The following is a 22,662-nucleotide window of genomic DNA, read 5'->3' on the forward strand; positions in this document are numbered from 1 at the left end:
TTTTTTTTAAATGCTAACTTGTGGTGGGGAATCACGGCAGATACCAGCACCACCCCTGCCACCCGCTTGTGGGTGAGTCCTTGCTCTGTAATTTGAAAGAGGGAAAAGATAGTGATGCGATGCCCCGCAGTGGGCAACCGGCACTGGTCAGACCTGCAGCCTGCGTCCACCCTTCATTCCTGCAACTTGACCCCCGCCCAGAAAGGAAGCACCTTTCACAACCCCAGGACATTTACAGCCACTCAAGTATATTTGAAAGGCTGGCACTGGAATTACGGAAGAAATATGGCAGCCAATTTGCGTACAGCAACAGGACCAGATAACCCGATTTAACCTTGTTGGTTGAGGGATAAATGGGGAGAACCCCCGTGCACTCTTTGAAAAAGTGGCCATGGGATCTTTCACGTCCAGCTGAGGGAGGTCTCAATTTAATATCACATCTGAAAGGACAAGCATGCATGACTTTTCTCGGAAGATGTGGGCCAGGTGAGTTTTAGATTTGAAAGCAGCTTTTTCCTGCTAGGCTGCTGATCCTGATCCTGGCCTCAACCAATTTACATACGTACACGAATGCTTTCCAGCAGGATCAGTGCGCATGGGCAGAGGTACTGAGGCTAACTATAGTGTATATGTGAGACCGCCAGTACATGCCTGCTCCCTGCACACAGGCTGGTCACAATACTCAGGCTCCGGATTTTGTGCATCTCCAATGTGAAGACTAACAACATGCGTCATCGGGCAAACATGTACCTGCTGCAATGTTACCCACAAAATCTCCATTCAAAGGGGCGATCACGGCAAACAAATGACACTGACCAAACCACACACTTACAAGTCCTCCCTTATTTGAAATGTTTGGACCATTGTAAGGACTGCCCTGTTAAAACCTATCCCTCCCAACAGTGCAGTGAAAGAGTCTGGATCTAGCCTCCAATTGTTCTGCTGATTGCTTTGAAACATGAATCCAGCCAGAAATTGAGATTCCACCGAATGACGCTCCCAGCCCCACGGGCTTCGACTGAACAATCAACCAGAGTCCCACTGGGGCATAACCTGTACACGATCACAGTCCATGCACGTCCAACCTCCTGGAGAAACTTTACAGAGTTGAAGCTGGCAGCGGGATCTTAAGAGTTGTTTTCAGGGGCGTTCCGAGTTTCCACAGAGCGATGAGAAAACAGGACATCAAGAAGCAGTCGTTTCTAAATGCCCGCCTGTATGACCAAACCATGTGACTAAACATTACGCCGACGGCCATTGTCCTCCGAAACAACCGCCCTCTCTGTCCACCGTGACTCAGCTGACAGTGGAGCATGAGTTGAAAATAAAGAACTTCATTGTCAAGATGGGGCTTTGCAGAGTTTCAACACGTCATGGGCTTGGGGGCGATTGGAAGGTGCTAAAAAACAATGTATTTCAACTCGCTCATCGCACACAAGGGAATCACTCCAATTCTCTATCCCACTCCAACTTACACTGTTTCAGTAAAGATCAAGGTACCTTTCAACCATCAATCAACATTGACTTCAACAATTTCAGATCATGACCAATGCTCTTTTAATTTTTTTTAAGGACTGTTGCCATTAGCAGCCCCTCATTTGTTTCTTTACTTGTCCCATTATCATCCCTTTTTGTCTTGCAGCAACATCCCTTTCGTCATTTAACCTCTCCTGTCGCCCTATTTGTTATTTCCTTCTCATTCCCGTTCCCTGCTCCGGTGCTCACTTAACCTCCTGTCCCCCAGTTAAAATGGAAACTATTTATGTAAACTTGTCACGCTGTAACTGCACTCTGCTGCCAGTGGAGGCGCTACAGTGCGGAATACAGCTTAGTTCAGTCTTGCGGAGCCACTGGTCATCATCCAAAGCAGAAGATAATTTGCTGCATCTGAATGACATGTCATGTTTGGAAAGATTTTTGAGATTTACTGTTATTCCAAATATTTCATGAATTGATTATCACACATTGTTTTAAAAATAGTACCCAATTAATGTTTTCCTATTAAGGGACAATTTAGCGCGGCCGATCCACCTACCCTGCACATCTTTGAGTTGTGGGGGCGAAACCCACGCAAACACGGGGAGAATGTGCAAACTCCACACGGACAGTGACCCAGAGCCGGGTTCGAACCTGGGACCTTGGCGCCGTGAGGCAGCAGGGCTAACCCACTTCGCCATCGTGCTGCCCCTTGATTATCTCACAGAACGGGGGGCTGCCATCCCTATCCTATTCCTGTTGTCCAACAGCACACTAGGCCTCAAAATACATTGCTGAGGTGGAGTCCACTGGAAAGTCAACAAAAAAGCCTTCCCGGTTTGTGGTACCTCTGGGAATCCACACCAGGCCGGGCCTTCCATTCCCAAACACAGGATCATCATCACTTCAGCAGTAGAACATTCCAGCGCAGTACAGGCCCTTCGGCCCTCGATGTTGTGCCGACCTGTGAAACCACTCTAAAGCCCATCTACACTATTCCCTTATCGTCCATATGTCTATCCAATGACCATTTGAATGCCCTTAGTGTTGGCGAGTCCACTACTGTTGCAGGCGGGGCATTCCACACCCTTACTACTCTCTGAGTAAAGAACCTACCTCTGACATCTGTCTTATATCTATCGCCCCTCAATTTAAAGCTATGTCCCGTCGTGCTAGACATCACCATCCGAGGAAAAAGGCCACTGTCCCTGACAATCAGCTGTGGGCCAAGCAAAGGCTAAGAACTAGTCTCACTTCAGCAAAAGATCCTTTGAACGGTCCCCAAGGCATCAGGATATCATCTGCTGAACAAAACAGGGGCAACCAGCAGCTTATCCCTCGGATGTGGGTATACATGAAAAACAGAAATCAATCTCACTCTGTTAGATTATATACGGTTACACAGTGAGTAACCCTTAACCTGCTGAATAAATAGCGGCTACAGTTATAAGTGAGTAACCCTGACCCTGTCGGTAAATAGGAACGCTGTGCAGTTATGTCGTGAGTAATTACTAACCTGTTCGATAACAGAAATACAGTGAATGCAATGACTAACACTTTCAGTTGTATTTTGACATGAATGCAATATGATAGCGCTCTGCAAACAGAGAACCACAGCCTTGAGGATCAATGCTTCATAGTCCAGCGAATGGGGGGGGGGGGGGGAAACAAGCCAGGAACTCCTGGTGACATTCTCTCTCTTCTCTCCCTGCGCTCTCTCCATCAGCCCCCCCCCCCCACCCCTGCAAACACACACACACACAGACCATACAAAATAATGGTCTGAAATTATACAACAGGATTTGTTTTAAAAACGTGAACAGCAGGTACTCATAACAGAGGATTCTGACACCAATCTTGCATGAGGTATTCATGGTGATCAGATAGGCCGCAATTGTCTAAAAAAAAGAGAGCGGGGTGCACAGCTTCATACTCTCTTGATGGTCAGCTGAATATATAAATTTAGAGTACCCAAATCTTTCCCCCCCCCAAATTAAGGGGCAATTTAGCTTGGCCAATTCACCTACCCTGCGCATCTGTTTAGGTTGTGGGAGAGAAACCCACGCAAACACGGGGAGAATGTACAAACTCCACACGGACAGTGACCCAGGGCTGGGATCGAACCTGGGACCTCAGCACCGTGAGGCAGCAGGGATAGCCACTGCACCACCGTGCAGTCCTGATCACAGCCCTTCTATACGCCTTTCCTCCACAGACAGGCATGGGGGGGGGAGGGGGGGGTTACAATACAACTGAAGCATTGAGTCTCCCGACATTTATGATCCTAGATGAAGCCTGGGGATAAATTAAAAAGTAAAAACAATGGTTTTGCCGAAAACCGAGCGTGAAGCCGTCATGGTGTCAGGAAAATCTGTATTTCGTGACCTCGGAGAAGTACAGCTCACCTTCACAGCGTCTGGGGCGTATGGAGGCGCAGGCGATGGACAGTCACCTGCCTGCAGCATCGACGGAGGTTTCTCTTATCCAGGCAGACCCTTGCTGCCCCATTCAACCCAAAGGTACCCCCACACAGAACGCCTCGACGGAGCAGAGCAGCTCACTGCCTGCTCTCCTCCGCTTGGCAATTTCCTACAACACCCTCCTCTTCTGGTCCTGCTCACCACAAAAGGCGAGGTGACGTATCCTGGTTGCCTGGCAACTAGTTACCTGCACAAAAAAAAAGTTTCCATTACACGCCAGCGATGTTGTGGTTTCTGTGACAAGTTGATCAAAATGTACAAAGGACTGTGAGTGGCAGAATAACTAAATCATCATCTACAGGCAGCTCCTCACACAGGCAACAATCCTGCTTCGGGCAGAATACGCTGTGCCCAGTCGCAGCGTTAGCAGGAGTAAACTGCTCTTTATTCTGCAACGTATCGAGTGTTACAAAATCAGAATGGTTACACAGCGCAGGAGGCCATTTGGTCCGTCACGTCTGTACTGGCCCCACAGCACATCCCCACCCTTTCCCTGTAGCCCCATAATTTTTTTCAAAACCTTCAGGTGCTTATCCAGATTTGCTTTGAAAAGCTCAGTTAAATCTGCCTTCACCGCACTCGGGGGCAGAGTATTCCAGATCCTAACCACTCACTGCTGGAAAAAAAAAACAGCTTTTCCCTTTATGTCACCATTGCCCCTTTTGCCAGTCACCTTAAAATGGTGCCCACTGCTTCTTGGCTACTTTGCCAATGGGAGCAATTCCCCACTATCTCCTCTGGCCAGAACCCTCCTGATTTTGAGCAGTTCTATCGAATCTCCTCAACCTCCTCCCAGGAAAACAGACGCAGCTTCTCCAATCTATCCACACCCCCGGGACCATTCTGGTGAATCTTTTCTGCGCCTGCTGTAAAGCCGTCACATCCTTCCTAAAGTGCTCAGAATGAGACACCACTCTGCTCGAGGCTGAACCTGTATCTTATACACACAGGGTTCACCATGACTGCCTTGCTTTTGCACTCGGTGCCCCTATTTATAAAGTCTAACCTGCCACCTTCAGTGACTTACATACATATACCCATCAGGCCCCTCTGTTCCTGCACCCCATTTAGAATTGTACCCCACCCCTCCTCGGAAATGCACTGTATTACCTGCCTCTCGTCAGGAATGGCATCCAGCACAACTCGGTCACCAACCAACTTCAAAACCAGGCTGTCATTTGGCCTCTTTATTACACAGACTTCAAACTTTGGCGGTGAGCCCGTTAGGTTGGCATTTTATCCAATGCCTTCTGGAAGTCACCTTCCCTCGTCAAAAAAATGTAAATGAAGTGAACTGCACTGAACTTGCATTGAACAAATGTGTGCTGGCTTTCTTCAATTAATCCATGCTTGTCCGAATCACTTGTCATTTCTAAAAGCTCCCCCCACCCCCAGATTCTTGCTGCCTTACACCCTATTTTGGGCAAAGGTTCAACATTTGCAATTTCCCTGTCCTCCAGCGAGCCACCCGTGTCGGAGCAGCATTTGGAAAATTACAACCACCGCCTCTGCAATTTGCATCCCGACTTCACTCAGCATCCTTGGATGCATCCCATCTGGTCCCGACGGCTCATCAACTTGGTCATTATGCCCAGCGGTTTTAAACACCTCCTCATCATCAATTTTTCGGCCCATGTCTCAACTGCCTCCTCTTTCACAGTGACTTTAGTGGCATCATTCACCTTGGTAAAGGATCAATAAGATGGGGTCGGAAAGGAAGGTTAAGGGGTTGGCCAGTAGAATTACTGGACATGGAGGGGATTGGGGAGGCTGGGGGCGATGAGATCTGGGTAGACAATGTCAGGATGGAGCAGGTCTGCTCTGGTGTTGTCTCCATATTATAGAACGCACTGGAGAAGGCATTTAAAAAAAGGTTTTGTGGAATGATACCAGAAGGGAGAGGGAAAATTGAATAGCCTGGGACACTTGTCAAAGTCGGAGGTAATCTGACAGAGATCTTTTCGATTTTGACAGGGGATGTTTTCACTTGCACAGACTAAGGGCCAGAAATGTAAGTCAGTCACTCAGCAATCTGATGTGGAATTCAGGAAAAACCTCGTCAGCCAGAAAGAGTGGCGAGAATGTGGAACTCACTATCACAAAGAGTGGCTGAGCCAAACTGCACTGGAGCATTTAAAGGGAAGCGAGATCAGCACAAGGGTGAAAGGAACAGAATATGTTGTTGAGGTTGGATGGAGGAGGATGGGAATTCACAAGGAGCATAATTACTCATGATGACCTGTTGGAACAATTGGCCTTTTTCTGGGAAATGAAATGAAAATCGCTTATTGTCACAAGTAGGCTTCAAATGAAGTTACTGTGAAAAGCCCCTAGTCGCCACATTCTGGCACCTGTTCGGGGAGGCTGGTACGGGAATTGAACCGTGCTGCTGGCCTGCCTTGGTCTGCTTTAAAAGCCAGCTATTTAGCCCAGTGTGCTAAACCAGCCCCTATGACAATACTTGCTGCCTGGACCCCAGAGTGATGTTCAGTAGGGCGGGGGGGGGGGGGGGGGGGGGGAGTGGCGTATATGCACATCGACGTGGCTACTATTCTGGTCTACCAACCCCTCCCCCATCCCCCTTGCATGGCAATCAGCTTTTTAGTAACAATTTCACTGCTGTAAACATTTCAATGTGGAGTTCAAAGCAGAGATCGGGATCGAGCTGGCCACTCGTACCAAATCCAGTTCGGGAAGAAGGACGGGATTGAGGGAAAGATGCAGAGATTTTTCCAGGCCGGGTGTCCCTGGAGAGAGAGTATGCGGTGTCCAGCTGGCACCCTCAAGAGTTACCGCAAGGGCTGGGGTGCCTTACTGACCCCATTAATCACATTTTGGTGCAATGCTTTAAGTCTCATTTATGATTCGCTTTTTGTTTACAGCAGTTTCCCTTCAAGGGACTGTCCCTTTCATTTGTCCCTCAGTTCACTTGATTGCCGACTTGGTTATTTGGTTATTTATGTTATTCAAAATAGTTGGTGGGAGCCAAACGAGATGGCTACACTTTTCTTAGTGTCACAATTCGAAGGTTCTGGATGACCCATGCCTTTGACAGGCAGTCTGACAATACAGGGATGGTTTAGAGAGCTACAGAGAGTGGTCCCAGGAATAGGAGCTGGCAGCAGACGTATAGCTTTTAACCACAATTTATCCTCAGGATGTGGATGGATTGAAGGCTGCCAAAACGCATTGCTTCAAAATGGTGGCTAATTTATCGAGTTTCACTTTACAATTTGCTTCGGTGGGATCTGAACTCCTGATCGTGGAGCTCTGACTCCACTCCCACAAGTACTGTCCTCAGCACATTCTTTCTGCACAGATAAATGGGTGCCGGTATATTCAGCGAGGATGTTTGACTCGATTATAACTGAGACCCATTGTTTTCTAGGCCTTGTGCTGTGACGTGTTCCCCTGATAAGATCTCCGTGTGCCTGTTTGTGGATTTGTTATCTTCAAAGCAGTGGACACAGTGCTGCCAGCTTGCCTCGGGCAAGCTGGGGCCCGATGTGTTGTGGCTGCTGCAGGGCTCCACACGTCTGCCAGCATAGACTAAATGGCCTGTTTCTCTGGAGTAAGTTCTGTGAAAGTGACTTTGAAAGGACTTTCCCACTGCATGTTGACAAATACCCACATTGATAAAAATCCAGACCTGTTTGTGTGCACTTGACTTTAAGATCAGATCTCTTCCCCCTCCCCTCTTCGCAACTATCTTGATGGCATCTGCAAATGTAGCACTATGCCTTGGCTCCTCGCATCCTGCTCATTCCTCCACACCAGTCCTGGCCTACATACAGCCACTCTCCAGCTCCTGAGAGAGTAGAGAGTGGGACGGGCATTGACCAACTTCCCTCTCTTGTAGCCCTGGCCTGAGATCAGTGCCATGACCACCGTCTGAATGCCTGACACAGCTCCTCGTCCACACTGGCAGTCGCCAATGTATGCGATGGGTTTGGTGGGAAGGAAATCCATACTTGCTCATAACATCGAGTGCGCCAAATTGGCCATCACCGTCAATGAAATTTGCTGCATTCCACAAAACACCCAGCCATCAGCAGAACACAGGCATTTCAACCCAGCATTGCTCCTGCTGCTCAGAACCCAGAGCTAGACACCTCCATAACCAACGAAACATTATCCAGTCTTCAGAGACAGTTCATTAAGTTTTGTATCTCTTCAGCGCTCCAGCCGAGGGGCCCAGCGAGTGCTGCCAAGGTGGAATGCAGGGATCTCGGACCAGCCAGAGTACCAAGAAATCAAATTTCGACAGAAAGATAAAATAGCACATATGTATTCATGCTTTTCCACACAGAATTACACTCACACACCTTTGCACACATTCCAGTCAAATTTTATGTTTAATTATGAGCTACAGAGAAACCAAGATCCAACACCAGGCTCTTCCATCCAACTCGCAGTCGGGGACGAACCTTCAGCATGCTGTCAGCCGCTTTCTGAAATCGCAGGCCCCAATCATTCTGACCACACATTGCAATGTCTTGGGCAGACTGTGGGGCCAGCTCCCGATAAGTTAGAACAGGCTTTCTGCTGGTGTCGTGTAAGGGAGGTATAAGGCAAAGCTATTTTTAATCATCGTTATTAGTGTCACAAATAGGCTTACATTAACACTGCAATGAAGTTACTGCGAAAATCCATAGATCATGTAGGTGATGTCAGGAAGATAATTCAGCCATGCTTGGTATGGAATATGTTAGCTTCATCACTTGGGTTTAGGGTGAATTGGCCAGAGTTCGGGAGGGCAACTCAACCATGCAAGTGAAATGATTGGAAGCGATTGAGAAAGGTTCAATGCAATTTGCCCTGTTCGTGTTAATTTTTGCATATTAGCTGCATTTAGCTGTACGCAGTTTGGGGGGCATTAACTGGGGATACCCCTATGAATAGGGAAATACTGAAACTGGGGCTGTTGGATTAGCTGGTGTATGTTTGTAATGGATATCCCTGTAAAAGTGTGTAATCAGTGGCTCCAGTTCTATCCTTCACTACTTGGCTTTCTGGAAGATAACACACTTACATTCATTGGTACTGTACTTGGTTCAGTATGATCGACTGAGGGCAGGCATGGTGTATACTGATCAAGGGTGCATGTGGTCGACAAGTGCAAGTCAGCGCACAGGAATCATGAAACCTCGTCCTGTATTGTTTTGTGTGCATTCGCGTCTGTGCTTGGCTTTGTACATACAGATTGTTGTTTACGGTGATGGGACAAATTTGGACGGATAAACACTCAACCACAAGCAGCACCGAGTACATGATCACCAGCAAAACATTCCCCAAAGCTACGGACAGCAACGGCACAACGCTGGAAGATCACACAATAAGGGGAGAATATGCAAGAGTATCAAGATTATGAAAGCAAAGAGCAGCACAGTGGCGCAGTGGGTTAGCTCTGCAACCTCACGGCGCCGAGGTCCCAGGTTCGATCCCGGCTCTGGGTGACTGTCCGTGTGGAATTTGCACATTCTCCCCGTGTCTGCGTGGGTTTCACCCCCACAACCCAAAGATGTGCAGGGTAGGCCACGCTAAATTGCCCCTTAATTGGAAAAAATGAATTGGGCACTCTAAATTTTTTTTTAAATTAAAGATTATGAAAGCACCACAGTCAAAAACACCAACAGTCTGCACACTTCAGCTCATCAATAAGACCGAGCCAGATAAACATCTCAGAATGTTAACCAATCAGTGAAGGCAAATGACAGCTGTCGGCAGCCTCATTGCTTCATTCACCTCTTGGCTTCTTTCCCTCTTCTCGTAAAAAAAATGACATTGTGATCAGGTAGCATGGTTACCGCAACCTCCAGTCAGAGGGCCCATTTACAACAGTGGGGCCTACATGCTCTTGCTCCCAGCAGGAGAGTCCCTGATTACCACTCTGCAACAGGTTACAGAGATATAACTGCAACTCTGTTGGAAAATGTGCATGAGGGGGAGAGAAAGGCCAGCCTAGCCCCCTTACCGTGAGAGAGAGAGTGAGAGAGAGAAAGGTCAGCCCAGCCCCTTCACCATGAGAGAGAGAGAGAAAGGCCAGCCCAGCCCCTCACCATGAGAGAGAGAGAAAGGCCAGCCCAGCCCCTCACCATGAGAGAGAGAGAAAGGTCAGCCCAGCCCCCTCACCATGAGAGAGAAAGGCCAGCCCAGTCCCTTCACCATGAGGGAGAGCGAGAGAGAAAGGCAAGCCCAGGCCCCCTCACCATGAGAGAGAGAGCGAGAGAGAGAAAGGCCAGCCCAGCCCTTCACCATGAGGGAGAGAGAAAGGCCAGCCCAGCCCCCTCACCATGAGAGAGAGAGAAAGGCCAGCCCAGCCCCCTCACCATGAGAGAGAAAGGCCAGCCCAGCCCCTTCACCATGAGAGAGAGAGAGAGAAAGGCCAGCCCAGCCCCCTCACCATGAGAGAGAGAGAGAGAGAGGCCAGTCCAGCCCCCTCACCATGAGAGAGAGAGAGAGAGAGAGAGAGGCCAGCCCAGCCCCTTCACCATGAGGGAGAGCGAGAGAGAAAGGCCAGCCCAGCCCTTCACCATGAGAGAGAGAGAAAGGCCAGCCCAGCCCCTTCACCATGAGAGAGAGAGAGAGAGAGAGGCCAGCCCAGCCCCCTCACCATGAGAGAGAGAGAGAGAGGCCAGTCCAGTCCCCTCACCTGGAGAGAGAGAGGCCAGTCCAGTCCCCTCACCATGAGAGAGAAAGGCCAGCCCAGCCCCCTCACCATGAGAGAGAGAGAGAGAGAGAGAGAGGCCAGCCCAGCCCCCTCACCATGAGAGAGAGAGAGAGAGAGGCCAGCCCAGCCCCCTCACCATGAGAGAGAAAGGCCAGCCCAGCCCCTTCACCATGAGAGAGAGAGAGAGGCCAGCCCAGCCCCCTTACCATGAGAGAGAGAGAGAGAGAGAAAGGCCAGCCCAGCCCCTTCACCATGAGGGAGAGCGAGAGAGAAAGGCCAGCCCAGCCCTTCACCATGAGAGAGAGAGAAAGGCCAGCCCAGCCCCTTCACCATGAGAGAGCAGGAGGGAGCGAGAGAAAGGCCAGCCCAGCCCCCTCACCATGAGAGAGAGAGAAAGGCCAGCCCAGCCCCTTCACCATGAGAGAGAGAGAGAGAAAGGCCAGCCCAGCCCCCTCACCATGAGAGGGAGAGCGAGAGAGACAGGCCAGCCCAGCCCCCTTACCATGAGAGAGAGAGAAAGGCCAGCCCAGCCCCTTCACCATGAGAGAGAGAGAGAGAAAGGCCAGCCCAGCCCCCTCACCATGAGAGGGAGAGCGAGAGAGACAGGCCAGCCCAGCCCCCTCACCATGAGAGAGAGAGAAAGGCCAGCCCAGCCCCTTCACCATGAGAGAGAGAGAAAGGCCAGCCCAGCCCCTTCACCATGAGAGAGAGAGAGAGGCCAGCCCAGCCCCCTCACCATGAGAGAGAGAGAAAGGCCAGCCCAGCCCCTTCACCATGAGAGAGAGGGGCCAGTCCAGCCCCTCACCATGAGAGAGAGAGAGAGAGGCCAGTCCAGCCCCCTCACCATGAGAGAGAGAGAGAGAGGCCAGCCCAGCCCCTTCACCATGAGAGAGAGAGGCCAGCCCAGCCCCCTCACCATGAGAGAGAGAGAAAGGCCAGCCCAGCCCCTTCACCATGAGAGAGAGAGGCCAGTCCAGCCCCTCACCATGAGAGAGAGAGAGAGAGGCCAGTCCAGCCCCCTCACCATGAGAGAGAGAGAGAGAGGCCAGCCCAGCCCCCTCACCATGAGAGAGAGAGAGAGAGGCCAGCCCAGCCCCTCACCATGAGAGAGAGAGAGAGAGAGGCCAGTCCAGCCCCCTCACCATGAGAGAGAGAGAGAAAGGCCAGCCCAGCCCCCTCACCATGAGAGAGAGAGAGAGAGGCCAGCCCAGCCCCCTCACCATGAGAGAGAGAGAGAGAGAGGCCAGCCCAGCCCCCTCACCATGAGACAGAGAGAAAGGCCAGCCCAGCCCCTTCACCATGAGAGAGCAGGAGGGAGAGAGAGAAAGGCCAGCCCAGCCCCCTCACCATGAGAGAGAGAGAACAGACCCCATGACTTAAGAGGGCTAAAGTCAGACAGTAACGCACTGTCGTAAATGAAGGCCTGTCAATCACTGCAGCTACGTACAATTGTACGTACAAGATGCTCAATTGGTGAGCTGGGTTAGAGGTCTCGCCAATAATGTGTGCCTGAAACATCACCAACAGTGGAAGAACAACTTCAAATCATCATTCACCTCTTGAATCCCCAAAACCCCATGGACCCAGGTTCAATCCCAGCCCCGGGTCACTGTCCATAAGACCATAAGTGGAAGTAAGGCCATTCGGCCCATCGAGTCCACTCCACCATTCAATCATGGCTGATTTCAACTCCATTTACCTGCTCTCGCTCCATAGCCCTTAATTCCTCGAGAAATTAAGAATTTATCAACTTCTGTCTTAAAGACACTCAACGTCCCGGCCTCCACCGCCCTCTGTGGCAATGAATTCCACAGACCCACCACTCTCTGGCTGAAGAAATTTCTCCTCACGGGCTATCCGTGTGGAGTTTGCACTTTCTCCCCGTGTCTGCGTGGGTCTCACCCCCACAACCCAAAGATGTGCAGGGTAGATGGATTGGTCACATTAAATTGCCCCTTAATTGAAAAAAAAATGAATTGGGTACTTGAAATTGTTTTTTTAATTGAATCCCCAAAGCCTGTCCACCGTCTACAAGGCACAAGTCAGGAGTGTGATGAGTGGATGCGCTGCCTGGAAGGGCGCAGCGCCAACAACACTCAACAAGCTCAACACCATCTAGGACAAAGCAGCCCGCCACTCCCTCCATCCCGAACGCACACTGTCAGCCGTGTGTACCATCTAAAGATGCACTGCAGTAACTCACCAAGGTTCCTTAGGCACCTTCCAAACCCACGACCACTGCCACCTAGAAGGACAAGAGCAGCACATACCTGGGAACCCCACCACCTGGAGGTTCCCCCCCAAGCCACTCACCACCCTGCCTTGGAAATATATCCTTCGCTGTCGCTGGGTCAGAATCCTGGAACTCCCTCCCTCATGGCACAGTGGGTGTACCTACATGGACTGCACCGGGTGATGAATGCACTTTCAAGAAGGCAGCTCACCATCACCTTCTCAAGGACAATTAGGAATGGGCAATAAATGCTGGCCTAGCCGGCGAAGCCCACATCCCAAGAATGAATATGAAGAAAAAAACTCCCTCAGAATTAAAGCGTTGCCCCAAGGCCAGGGCAGCACTGCCGCACGTTACTTTGCGAGGAAAAAGAAATGTCAGGGCTATGATGAAAAATGCAGAAGGGTACGAGATGATCTGGATAGTTGCCGCCCCCATTCTGGATGGCACAACCCCAAGTCTTAGAGGATACAGTTTGGCAGACTCCCACATCATCCTGGGCAATCCAAGATCAAGTGGTATTCAGGGTAATCAGCCATGGAGGTCAATAGATTTGGGGCCTCTTGGGGTTTGCCCTCTCAACCTTGAGGGCTTAAGCCTGCCACACCCAGCTGAGGCAGCAGGTAGCAATGTTCAAGCACAGGGTCAAACAAGCAGGGTCCTATATTGTCTTGACTACTGAGTATAAAACCGAGGCCAGGCGATTGATTATGATCAGAATCATTCGATCATTGATGGCCATACATTCCAATGCCTGAGCCCCAAGCTCTAGAATTTCCTCTCTACACCTCTCCACCTCTCGCTCTCCTCCTTTAAGACAGTCCTTAAAACCTGCCTCTTTGTCCAAGCTTACATCTCCTGATGTGCCATATTGTTTTATAACGTTCCAGCCTTTGGTGTTTCATTATGCTAGAGGTGCTATGTAAATATTTGTTGTTGTCGCAGCTTTGGCAAGTCTGTGTCCGTGTAATTATTAGACAAAGGCCAGCCTGGCTTCACGGAGCTATGGAGACACCTGCCGTACTGTAGATTCTCTGCAACGATTTACACTGAAGGAGGAACCAAATACAAGTTATTTGGGTCACTGATGTTTTGATTTTTTTTTTTAATGATAAATTTTGTGTACCCAATTATTTATTTATTTTCCCCAATTAAGGAGCAATTTAGCGTGGCCAATCCACCTAACCTGCACATCTTTGGGTTGTGGGGGTGAAACCCACGCAGACATTTGGGTCACTGATAACATGCTGGTGGACAGATTGCGCCGGCAGAGGCTCCAGTGGTTCTCTTTTCAGTCCCAATCTCAGTGGACATTCCCAGCACTGAGGGAGTGCGGCACTGTCAGAGAGGCCGACTTTCAGATATGATATTAAACAGAGACCCCCATCTGCCCCCTTGGGGGTTTCAACGGTCCCATGGCACTATTTGAAGAGCAGAGTTTTCCCGTGTCCAAACGTTCTCCTAACCAACATGGCTAAAAGAAAGATTATCTGGATATCAGAATGCTGTTTATGGGGGCTTGCTGTGCACACATTGACTGGACCTTTGTCCATTACAACACACTCCCAAAGTATTTCATTGGCTGTAAAATGTTACGGGGTGCCCGCCCAAAGTCACAAAAAGTGCTATATAAATGCAAGTCTGTCTTTTTTCCCCTTAGTTTTCCTTTCTGAGATGAATGGAGCCATGTGAAACGAGGAGGATGTTACAATCCCATACAGTTGCTAGGATACTGGACCGAAACCCCAATATTTTAGTTTATTTGTAAGACAGTGCAGAAAGAACAATTAGCTCCAGAAGTGATTGCACAAAGAAATAGTATTATTAAAACAGAACTTTATTATGACTACAATATTGAACTTTTTAAACCTCACACCCAAAAATACAGCGTTCAAATATCTCTGAATACAACCACCCAATTTCCCAATAAACTAGAAAAGAAACATAAAGTTCTCAATCTATCTTACAATTGGCATGGCTCACTTGCTATGTAACTATCCTATTGTGAGAGAATTGTGGACAGGGGGTCAGGCAGATCAGAATTCAGCTCCGCTCTCTACCAAAGCTTCTCCAAAACCTAGTTGTCTTCCTGGGCTCCACCCAGCAATGACCTCATCTCCCCTAGCTGGAAGCCAAATGATCTCTGCAGGCTGCAAAAGCACATTAACTCCCCAGGGACTTCCCCAGTCAAAATCCCTCTGGTCAATTTCACCTATTGTGTCCTGAAGTTCCCAAGCCTTAACCAAACAAAATCCTTGAGCAATCGAACACATTATAACACCAGGCTTTTACCTGTCCAATATTTAGAAACCAATATTCTGAAAATTCCCCATTCGTCACAAGCCACTCTGGGAAATTGAGGAAGCAGGGATGAGGCGAATGTGGATGTTTGGCTGCTGAGTGTTCTCCAATGGGAGATGAGCCACTGGACCAGCTTCCCGGAGGCAGGGAGAAAATCTGATTCATTCTGGCCTTTCCAGAACGTGGCAGTGTCTAATGATCAAAGGGTTTGAGGCTCCTGGGATTTCAGAGGAAGATTTCTCACAGCTTCCCGAGTGTCTGTTCTTTCCCGCTTCCCCTGTGGAAGGTGAAGATGAGCTTCAACAGAAAATGGGACTGTGTGTGTGTGCGTCCGAAGTGCACAGTCTTACTAATCGGACGGTTAAACAGCAGCTCGTCCGGAAGGTACACGTTTCCCCTCCCCAAGATCTCGTGCAGCTAAAAGGAGAACATTCCTGCTCTGCCACTTGTCACGATTCCAAGCACATTGCCTTACTCAGACAGGAAATGATTGGAAGAACACGAGATGAAGTACTTCCTTCTAATCCCTGAATCAGCATTTCCAACAGATATTTCTACCCTCGTCCTGTTTATTCATCCAAACATTCGGGTCAGCCGAGAACCAGAATAGAAGCATGTCACACACACACATGGGTGGGGCACAGAGAGCGAGTCAGATTGGGGGGTGGTGGGGGATGGACAGAGAAGGATGGGAGCCAATGGGAGCCAGAGAGAGAGAGTTGAGGGGGTGCGACTGAAACACAGGAAGCGGGAGCAGGAGATAGTGAAAGAGGGCAGACAAAGAGAGAGAGAGAGAAAAAGAGGTGAATTCTGAGCAAGTGAGGGAAGGGTAACAAATCATACACACAAAAATACACACCGATCAGCTTCCAATCTGATTCACACCGGAATGCTAAGTTGCTTCTTAAAGGGTTTCACGTCCACTGCTTTATCAAAGAATCATAGAATTTACAGTGCAGGAGGCCGCCATTTGGCACATTGAGTTTGCACTGGCTCTTGGAAAGAGCACCTACTTAAGCCCACACCTCCACCCTATCCCCGTAACCCAGTAACCCCACCTAACCTTTTTGGACACTAAGGGGCAGTTTATCATGGCCAATCGACCTAACCTGCACATCTTTGGACTGTGGGAGGAAACCGGAGCACCCGGAGGAAACCCACGCACACAAAGAACAAAGCAAAGTACAGCACAGGAACAGGCCCTTCGGCCCTCCAAGCCCGTGCCGACCATGCTGCCCGACTAAACTAAAATCTTCTACACTTCCTGGGCCCGTATCCCTCTATTCCCATCCTATTCATGTATTTGTCAAGATGCCCCTTAAATGTCACTATCGTCCCGGCTTCCACCACATCCTCCGGCAGTGAGTTCCAGGCACCCACTACCCTCTGTCGAAAAAACTTGCCTCGTACTTCTCCTCTAAACCTTGCCCCTCGCACCTTAAACCTATGCCCCCCAGTAATTGATCCCTCTACCCTCGGGAAAAGCCTCTGACTATCCACTCTGTCTATGCCCCTCATAATTTTGTAGACCTCTATCAGGTCACCCCTCAACCTCCGTCGTTCCAGTGAGAACAAACCAAGTTTATTCAACCACTCCTCATAGCTAACACCCTCCATACCAGGCAACATTCTGGTAAATCTCTTCAGCACCCTCTCTAAAGCCTCCACATCCTTCTGGTGGTGTGGCGACCAGAATTGAACACGAGACTCCAAGTGTAGCCTAACTAAGGTTCTATACAGCTGCAACATGACTTGCCAATTCTTATACTCAATGCCCCGGCCAATGAAGGCAAGCATGCTGTATGCCTTCTTGACTACCTTCTCCACCTGTGTTGCCCCTTTCAGTGACCTGTGGACATGTACTCCGAGATCTCTCTGACTTTCAATACTCTTGAGGGTTCTACCATTCACTGTATATTCCCTACCTGCATTAGACCTTACAAAATGCATAACCTCACATTTGTCCAGATTAAACTCCATCTGCCATCTCTCCGCCCAAGTCTCCAAACAATCTAAATCCTGCTGTATCCTCTGACAGTCCTCATCGCTATCCGCAATTCCACTAACCTTTGTGTCGTCTGCAAACTTACTAATCAGACCAGTTACATTTTCCTCCAAATCATTTACTACGATTGGATTGGATTTGTTTATTGTCACGTGTACCGAGGTACAGTGAAAAGTATTTTTCTGCGAGCAGCTCAACAGATCATTAAGTACATGAAAATAAAATGAAAGAAAAAGAAAATACATAATAGAGCAACACAATGTACACAATGTAAATACCTAGACACCGGCATCGGGTGAAGCATACAGGGGTGTAGTGTTAATGAAATCAGTCCATAAGAGGGTCATTTAGGAGTCTGGTGATAGTGGGGAAGAAGCTGTTTTTGAGTCTGTTCGTGCGTGTTCTCAGACTTCTGTATCTCCTGCCCGATGGAAGAAGTTGGAAGAGTGAGTAAGCCGGGTGGGAGGGATCTTTGATTATACTGCCCGCTTTCCCCAGGCAGCGGGAGGTGTAGATGGAGTCAATGGATGGGAAGCAGGTTTGTGTGATGGACTGGGCGGTGTTCACGACTCTCTTGCGGTCCTGGGCCGAGCAGTTGCCATACCAGGCTGTGATGCAGCCTGTTAGGATGCTTTCTATGGTGCATCACTGATCCCTGCGGAACACCACTGGTCACAGCCCTCCAATTAGAAAAGCATCCTTCCATTGCTACTCTCTGCCTTCTTTGACCTAGCCAGTTCTGTATCCACCTTGCCAGCTCACCCCTGATCCCGTGTGACTTCACCTTTTGTACCAGTCTGCCTGAGGGACCTTGTCAAAGGTCTTACTGAAGTCCATATAGACAACATCCACTGCCCTACCTGCATCAATCATCTTTGTGACCTCTTCGAAAAACTCGATCAAGTTAGTGAGACACGACTCCCCTTCACATACCAATGCTGCCTCTCACTAATACGTCCATTTGCTTCCAAATGGGAGTAGATCCTGTCTCAAAGAATTCTCTCTAGTAATTTCCCTACCACTGACGTAAGGCTCACCGGCCTGTAGTTCCCTGGATTATCCTTGCTACCCTTCTTAAACAAAGGAACAACATTGGCTATTCAAAACACGGGGAGAACATGCAGACACAGCACAGACAGTGACCCAAGCTGGGAATCGAACCTGGGACCCTGGAGCTGTGAAGCAACAGTGCTAACCATTGTGCTACCATGGTGCCCATGGGGTTCAACTTATGTCTTCATCACTGTAACAATCTTCCCAAGATCAGTCTGAAATTTAATTGCCACACTCTCGACCCCTTGTCTGACACAGTTTATATTTCAGTGAGATTGACTGTTTCTATCCCTTCATAGGGTACCTCTCTCTCGCGACCTTGGACGAGGTGTTGGTATGTATGACAATCCAGCAGTTCCATTACTGACGCTCTCTTTATTAATTCCAGATCTTTATTTGATTAAATTAAACGTGACAACATTAGGGATAGTGGAGAAAAGATTCATGAGAATAGTCCCAGGGAGGAGGAATTTCAGTTACATAGATTGTTACCGTACCCGGACCAGACCCCAATTTATACCAGGAAACCGGAAGAGAAACCCCAACAATTTTTCACTTTGTAACCTGTGAGGAGTGATTCCATTGACAAAGGGGGATCTTTCATATTAAAACTTTATTGTTTTAATCATAGAATTTACAGAGAAGGAGGCCATTCGGCCCATCGAGTCTACACCGGCTCTTGGAAAGAGCACCCCACCCAAGGTCAACACCTCCACCCTATCCCCATAACCCAGTAACCCCACCCAACACTAAGGGCAATTTTGGACACTAAGGGCAATTTTATCATGGCCAATCCACCTAACCTGCACATCTTTGGACTGTGGGAGGAAACCGGAGCACCCGGAGGAAACCCATGCACACATACTCTGCACAGACAGTGACCCAAGCCGGAATCAAACCTAGGACCCTGGAGCTGTGAAGCAATTGTGCTAACCACCATGCTACCGTGTTACCCAGAAAATGAAAATCGCTTATTGTCACAAGTAGGCTTCAAATGAAGTTACTGTGAAAAGCCCCTAGTTGCCACATTCCGGCATCTGTTCGGGGAGGCTGATACGGGAATTGAACCGTGCTGCTGGCTTGCCTTGGTCTGCTTTCAAAGCCAGCGATTTAGCCCTGTGCTAAACAGCCCCTGTTAACACCAAAATAACCTCATTCACATCAAAGGAAAAAACAGCTTTTCAATTAACAGTTAAACAGTTCTTAAAATCAATAATAAAGAAAGGTCTCCGAGCTTACTTTCACATCTACTTCTACAATTCTAGTGAAGCAAAATGCACACACACAGGTCAAATGCCACTTATTAATCAAGTTAACACTCAGTGGCTTACAGATTTAATCACAATGTCTTTGGGACAGAAGCTTTCGGAAGTCAGTCCAAGGAACCTGGAGCAGAACTCTAAAAATAGACGGAGGGAGGGGCTGAAAAACAAACTAAAAACGGTCCCAGCCTCTCCTGTGTGTGACATCACAGTCTGCCTAGCTGTTAATCCCTTAATCATAGCTTTAGCAGACATATAATCTGGATGCTGTAACCAAAATTATCTTAATAACTATTGCAACAGATATACCATATATAATAACAATTTCCTACAATCATTACAAGATAGATTGCCAGAGTTGGGACTGTTTTCCTTGAGGAAGAGAAGGTTGAGAGGAGATTTGATAGAGGCATTCAAAATCAGGTGGGGTTTAGATGGAGCACAGAGAGAAACTGGTTCCCACTGGTGTGAGCATCGAGAACCAGAGGACACAGATTTAATGTAATTGGCAAAAGAAGCGATGGTGAAATCAAATCAAGTAATCTGTATTGTCCCAAGTGGGCTTACATTAACACTGCAGTGAAGTTATTGTGAAAAGCCCCTAGTCGCCACCCCCTCCCTTTAATCCATAACCACATCCAACCAACAACCCTCAGAAATCTCCAATTCTGGCCTCTCCCCAAATTTAATCGCACCACCATTGCGCCCCGTACTTCTAGCCACCCAGGCATCAAACTCTGGAATTCCCTCCTTGAACCTTTCCCCTTGTTCGGGTACACGGAGGGAGAATTCAGAATTCTCAGCTGGTACGGGAATTGAACCCGCGCTGCTGGACTTGTTCTGCATCACAAACCAGCTGTCTAGCCCACTGAGCTAAACCAGCCCCTTGAGCTAAACTTCACGCAGCGAGTGGTTAGGATCGGGAATGCGCTGTCTGCGTGTGGAGGAGGAAGGTTCAATCGAGGCTTTCAAAAGGGAATTGCATTATCTGGAAAGGGAGAATGTGCAGGATGGCATAGTGGATGTGCAGGAGGGAGTGGCACTAGGTGAACCGCTACTTCAAAGAGCCAGTACAGACACGGCAGGCAGACGGGTCTCCTTCTGCGCTGTAACTATTCTGATGCTGTGTTTAAATTCCCCAGCTCCTCTGCTAGGATTTATACTCGTGCCTCGAGGTCATTCATTGGGGTCTCCAGATTATTAGTGCAGCAGCATGACCACCATCCTGGCGTATGTTTTGCGGAAGGTCCCACCAGCTCCTCACATGGGGCTTCTGCAGCTGGCTACCATCGCTGAAGACCGAGCAGAGTCTCAACCCCATGTCCAAATAACCCCAGGGGAATTCATCACTTTAAGGCACGTGAGTGAACCCTCAGCCCAAGGCCCCATTATACTCTCAAAGAACAACAAAGAACAAAGAAATGTACAGCACAGGAACAGGCCCTTCGGCCCTCCAAGCCCGTGCCGACCATACTGCCCGACTAAACTACAATCTTCTACACTTCCTGGGTCCGTATCCTTCTATTCCCATCCTATTCATATATTTGTCAAGATGCCCCTTAAATGTCCCTATCGTCCCTGCCTCCACTACCTCCTCCGGTAGTGAGTTCCAGGCACCCACTACCCTCTGCGTAAAAAACTTGCCTCGTACATCTACTCTAAACTTTGCCCCTCTCACCTTAAACCTATGCCCCCTAGTAATTGACCCCTCTACCCTGGGGAAAAGCCTCTGACTATCCACTCTGTCTATGCCCCTCATAATTTTGTATACCTCTATCAGGTCGCCCCTCAACCTCCTTCGTTCCAGTGAGAACAAACCGAGTTTATTCAATCGCTCCTCATAGCTTATGCCCTCCATACCAGGCAACATTCTGGTAAATCTCTTCTGCACCCTCTCTAAAGCCTCCACATCCTTCTGGTAGTGTGGCGACCAGAATTGAACACTATACTTCAAGTGTGGCCTAACTAAGGTTCTATACAGCTGCAACATGACTTGCCAATTCTTATACTCAATGCCCCGGCCAATGAAGGCAAGCATGCCGTATGCCTTCTTGACTACCTTCTCCACCTGTGTAGCCCCTTTCAGTGATCTGTGGACCTGTACTCCTAGATCTCTTTGACTTTCAATACTCTTGAGGGTTCTACCATTCACTGTATATTCCCTACCTGCATTAGCCCTTCCAAAATGCATTACCTCACATTTGTCCAGGTTAAACTCCATCTGCCATCTCTCCGCCCAAGTCTCCAGACAATCTAAATCCTGCTGTATCCTCAGACAGTCCTCATCGCTATCCGCAATTCCACCAACCTTTGTGTCGTCTGCAAACTTACTAATCAGACCAGTTACATTTTCCTCCAAATCATTTATATATACTACAAAGAGCAAAGGTCCCAGCACTGATCCCTGTGGAACACCACTGGTCACAGCCCTCCAATTAGAAAAGCATCCCTCCATTGCTACCCTCTGCCTTCTATGGCCTAGCCAGTTCTGTATCCACCTTGCCAGTTCACCCCTGATCCCGTGTGACTTCACCTTTTGTACTAGTCTCCTGCGCCAATTTTACAATTTTGACCCTACGTTTCAAATCACTCTGAGTCACCCCTTCCCTTTTATCCACAACCACCTCCAACCGAAAATCTAGCCACCTGGGCACCAAGCTCTGGAATTCCCTCCCTGAACCTCTCTCTCTTGAAGATGCTCCTTAATTTCCCTCTCTCTTTGAATAAGCTTCTGTCCTGTTATCTCTACGTGACTCAATGCATTTTATTTGAGAATCTTCCTCTGAAGCATCTTAGAACATAGATCATAGAACATTACAGCGCAGTACAGGCCCTTCGGCCCTCGATGTTGCGCCGACCTGTGAAACCACTCTAAAGCCCATCTTCACTATTCTCTTATCGTCCATATGTCTATCCAATGACCATTTGAATGCCCTTAGTGTTGGCAAGTCCACTACTGTTGCAGGCAGGGCATTCCACACCCTTACTACTCTCTGAGTAAAGAACCTACCTCTGACATCTGTCCTATATCTATCTCCCCTCAATTTAAAGCTATGTCCCCTCGTGCTAGACATCATCATCCAAGGAAAAAGGCTCTCACTGTCCACCCTATCCAATCCTCTGAACATCTTGGATGCCTCAATTAAGTCACCTCTTAACCTTCTTCTCTCTAACGAAAACAG

General features: G+C 48.6%; 1 protein-coding gene across 3 annotated transcripts in view; it reads right to left on the reverse strand.

The window, feature by feature from the left end:
* Positions 1-22,662, reverse strand: part of LOC140402494 (inositol-trisphosphate 3-kinase C-like) — a 91,977-nt gene that overhangs the window by 42,406 nt on the left and 26,909 nt on the right. Inside the window, exon 1 of one of the 3 annotated variants that reach the window (XM_072490330.1) lies at positions 3,882-4,027. The exons of the other annotated variants lie outside the window; for them this stretch is intronic. Within the exon in view, the coding sequence (XP_072346431.1) occupies positions 3,882-3,941 (60 nt within the window). The 5' untranslated portion in view covers positions 3,942-4,027. Of the gene's footprint in view, positions 1-3,881; positions 4,028-22,662 lie in introns of those variants that run through there. 3 annotated transcript variants of the gene reach the window in all.

The sequence above is a fragment of the Scyliorhinus torazame genome, chromosome 25, assembly GCF_047496885.1.
Source record: "Scyliorhinus torazame isolate Kashiwa2021f chromosome 25, sScyTor2.1, whole genome shotgun sequence".
Taxonomy (NCBI): domain Eukaryota; kingdom Metazoa; phylum Chordata; class Chondrichthyes; order Carcharhiniformes; family Scyliorhinidae; genus Scyliorhinus; species Scyliorhinus torazame.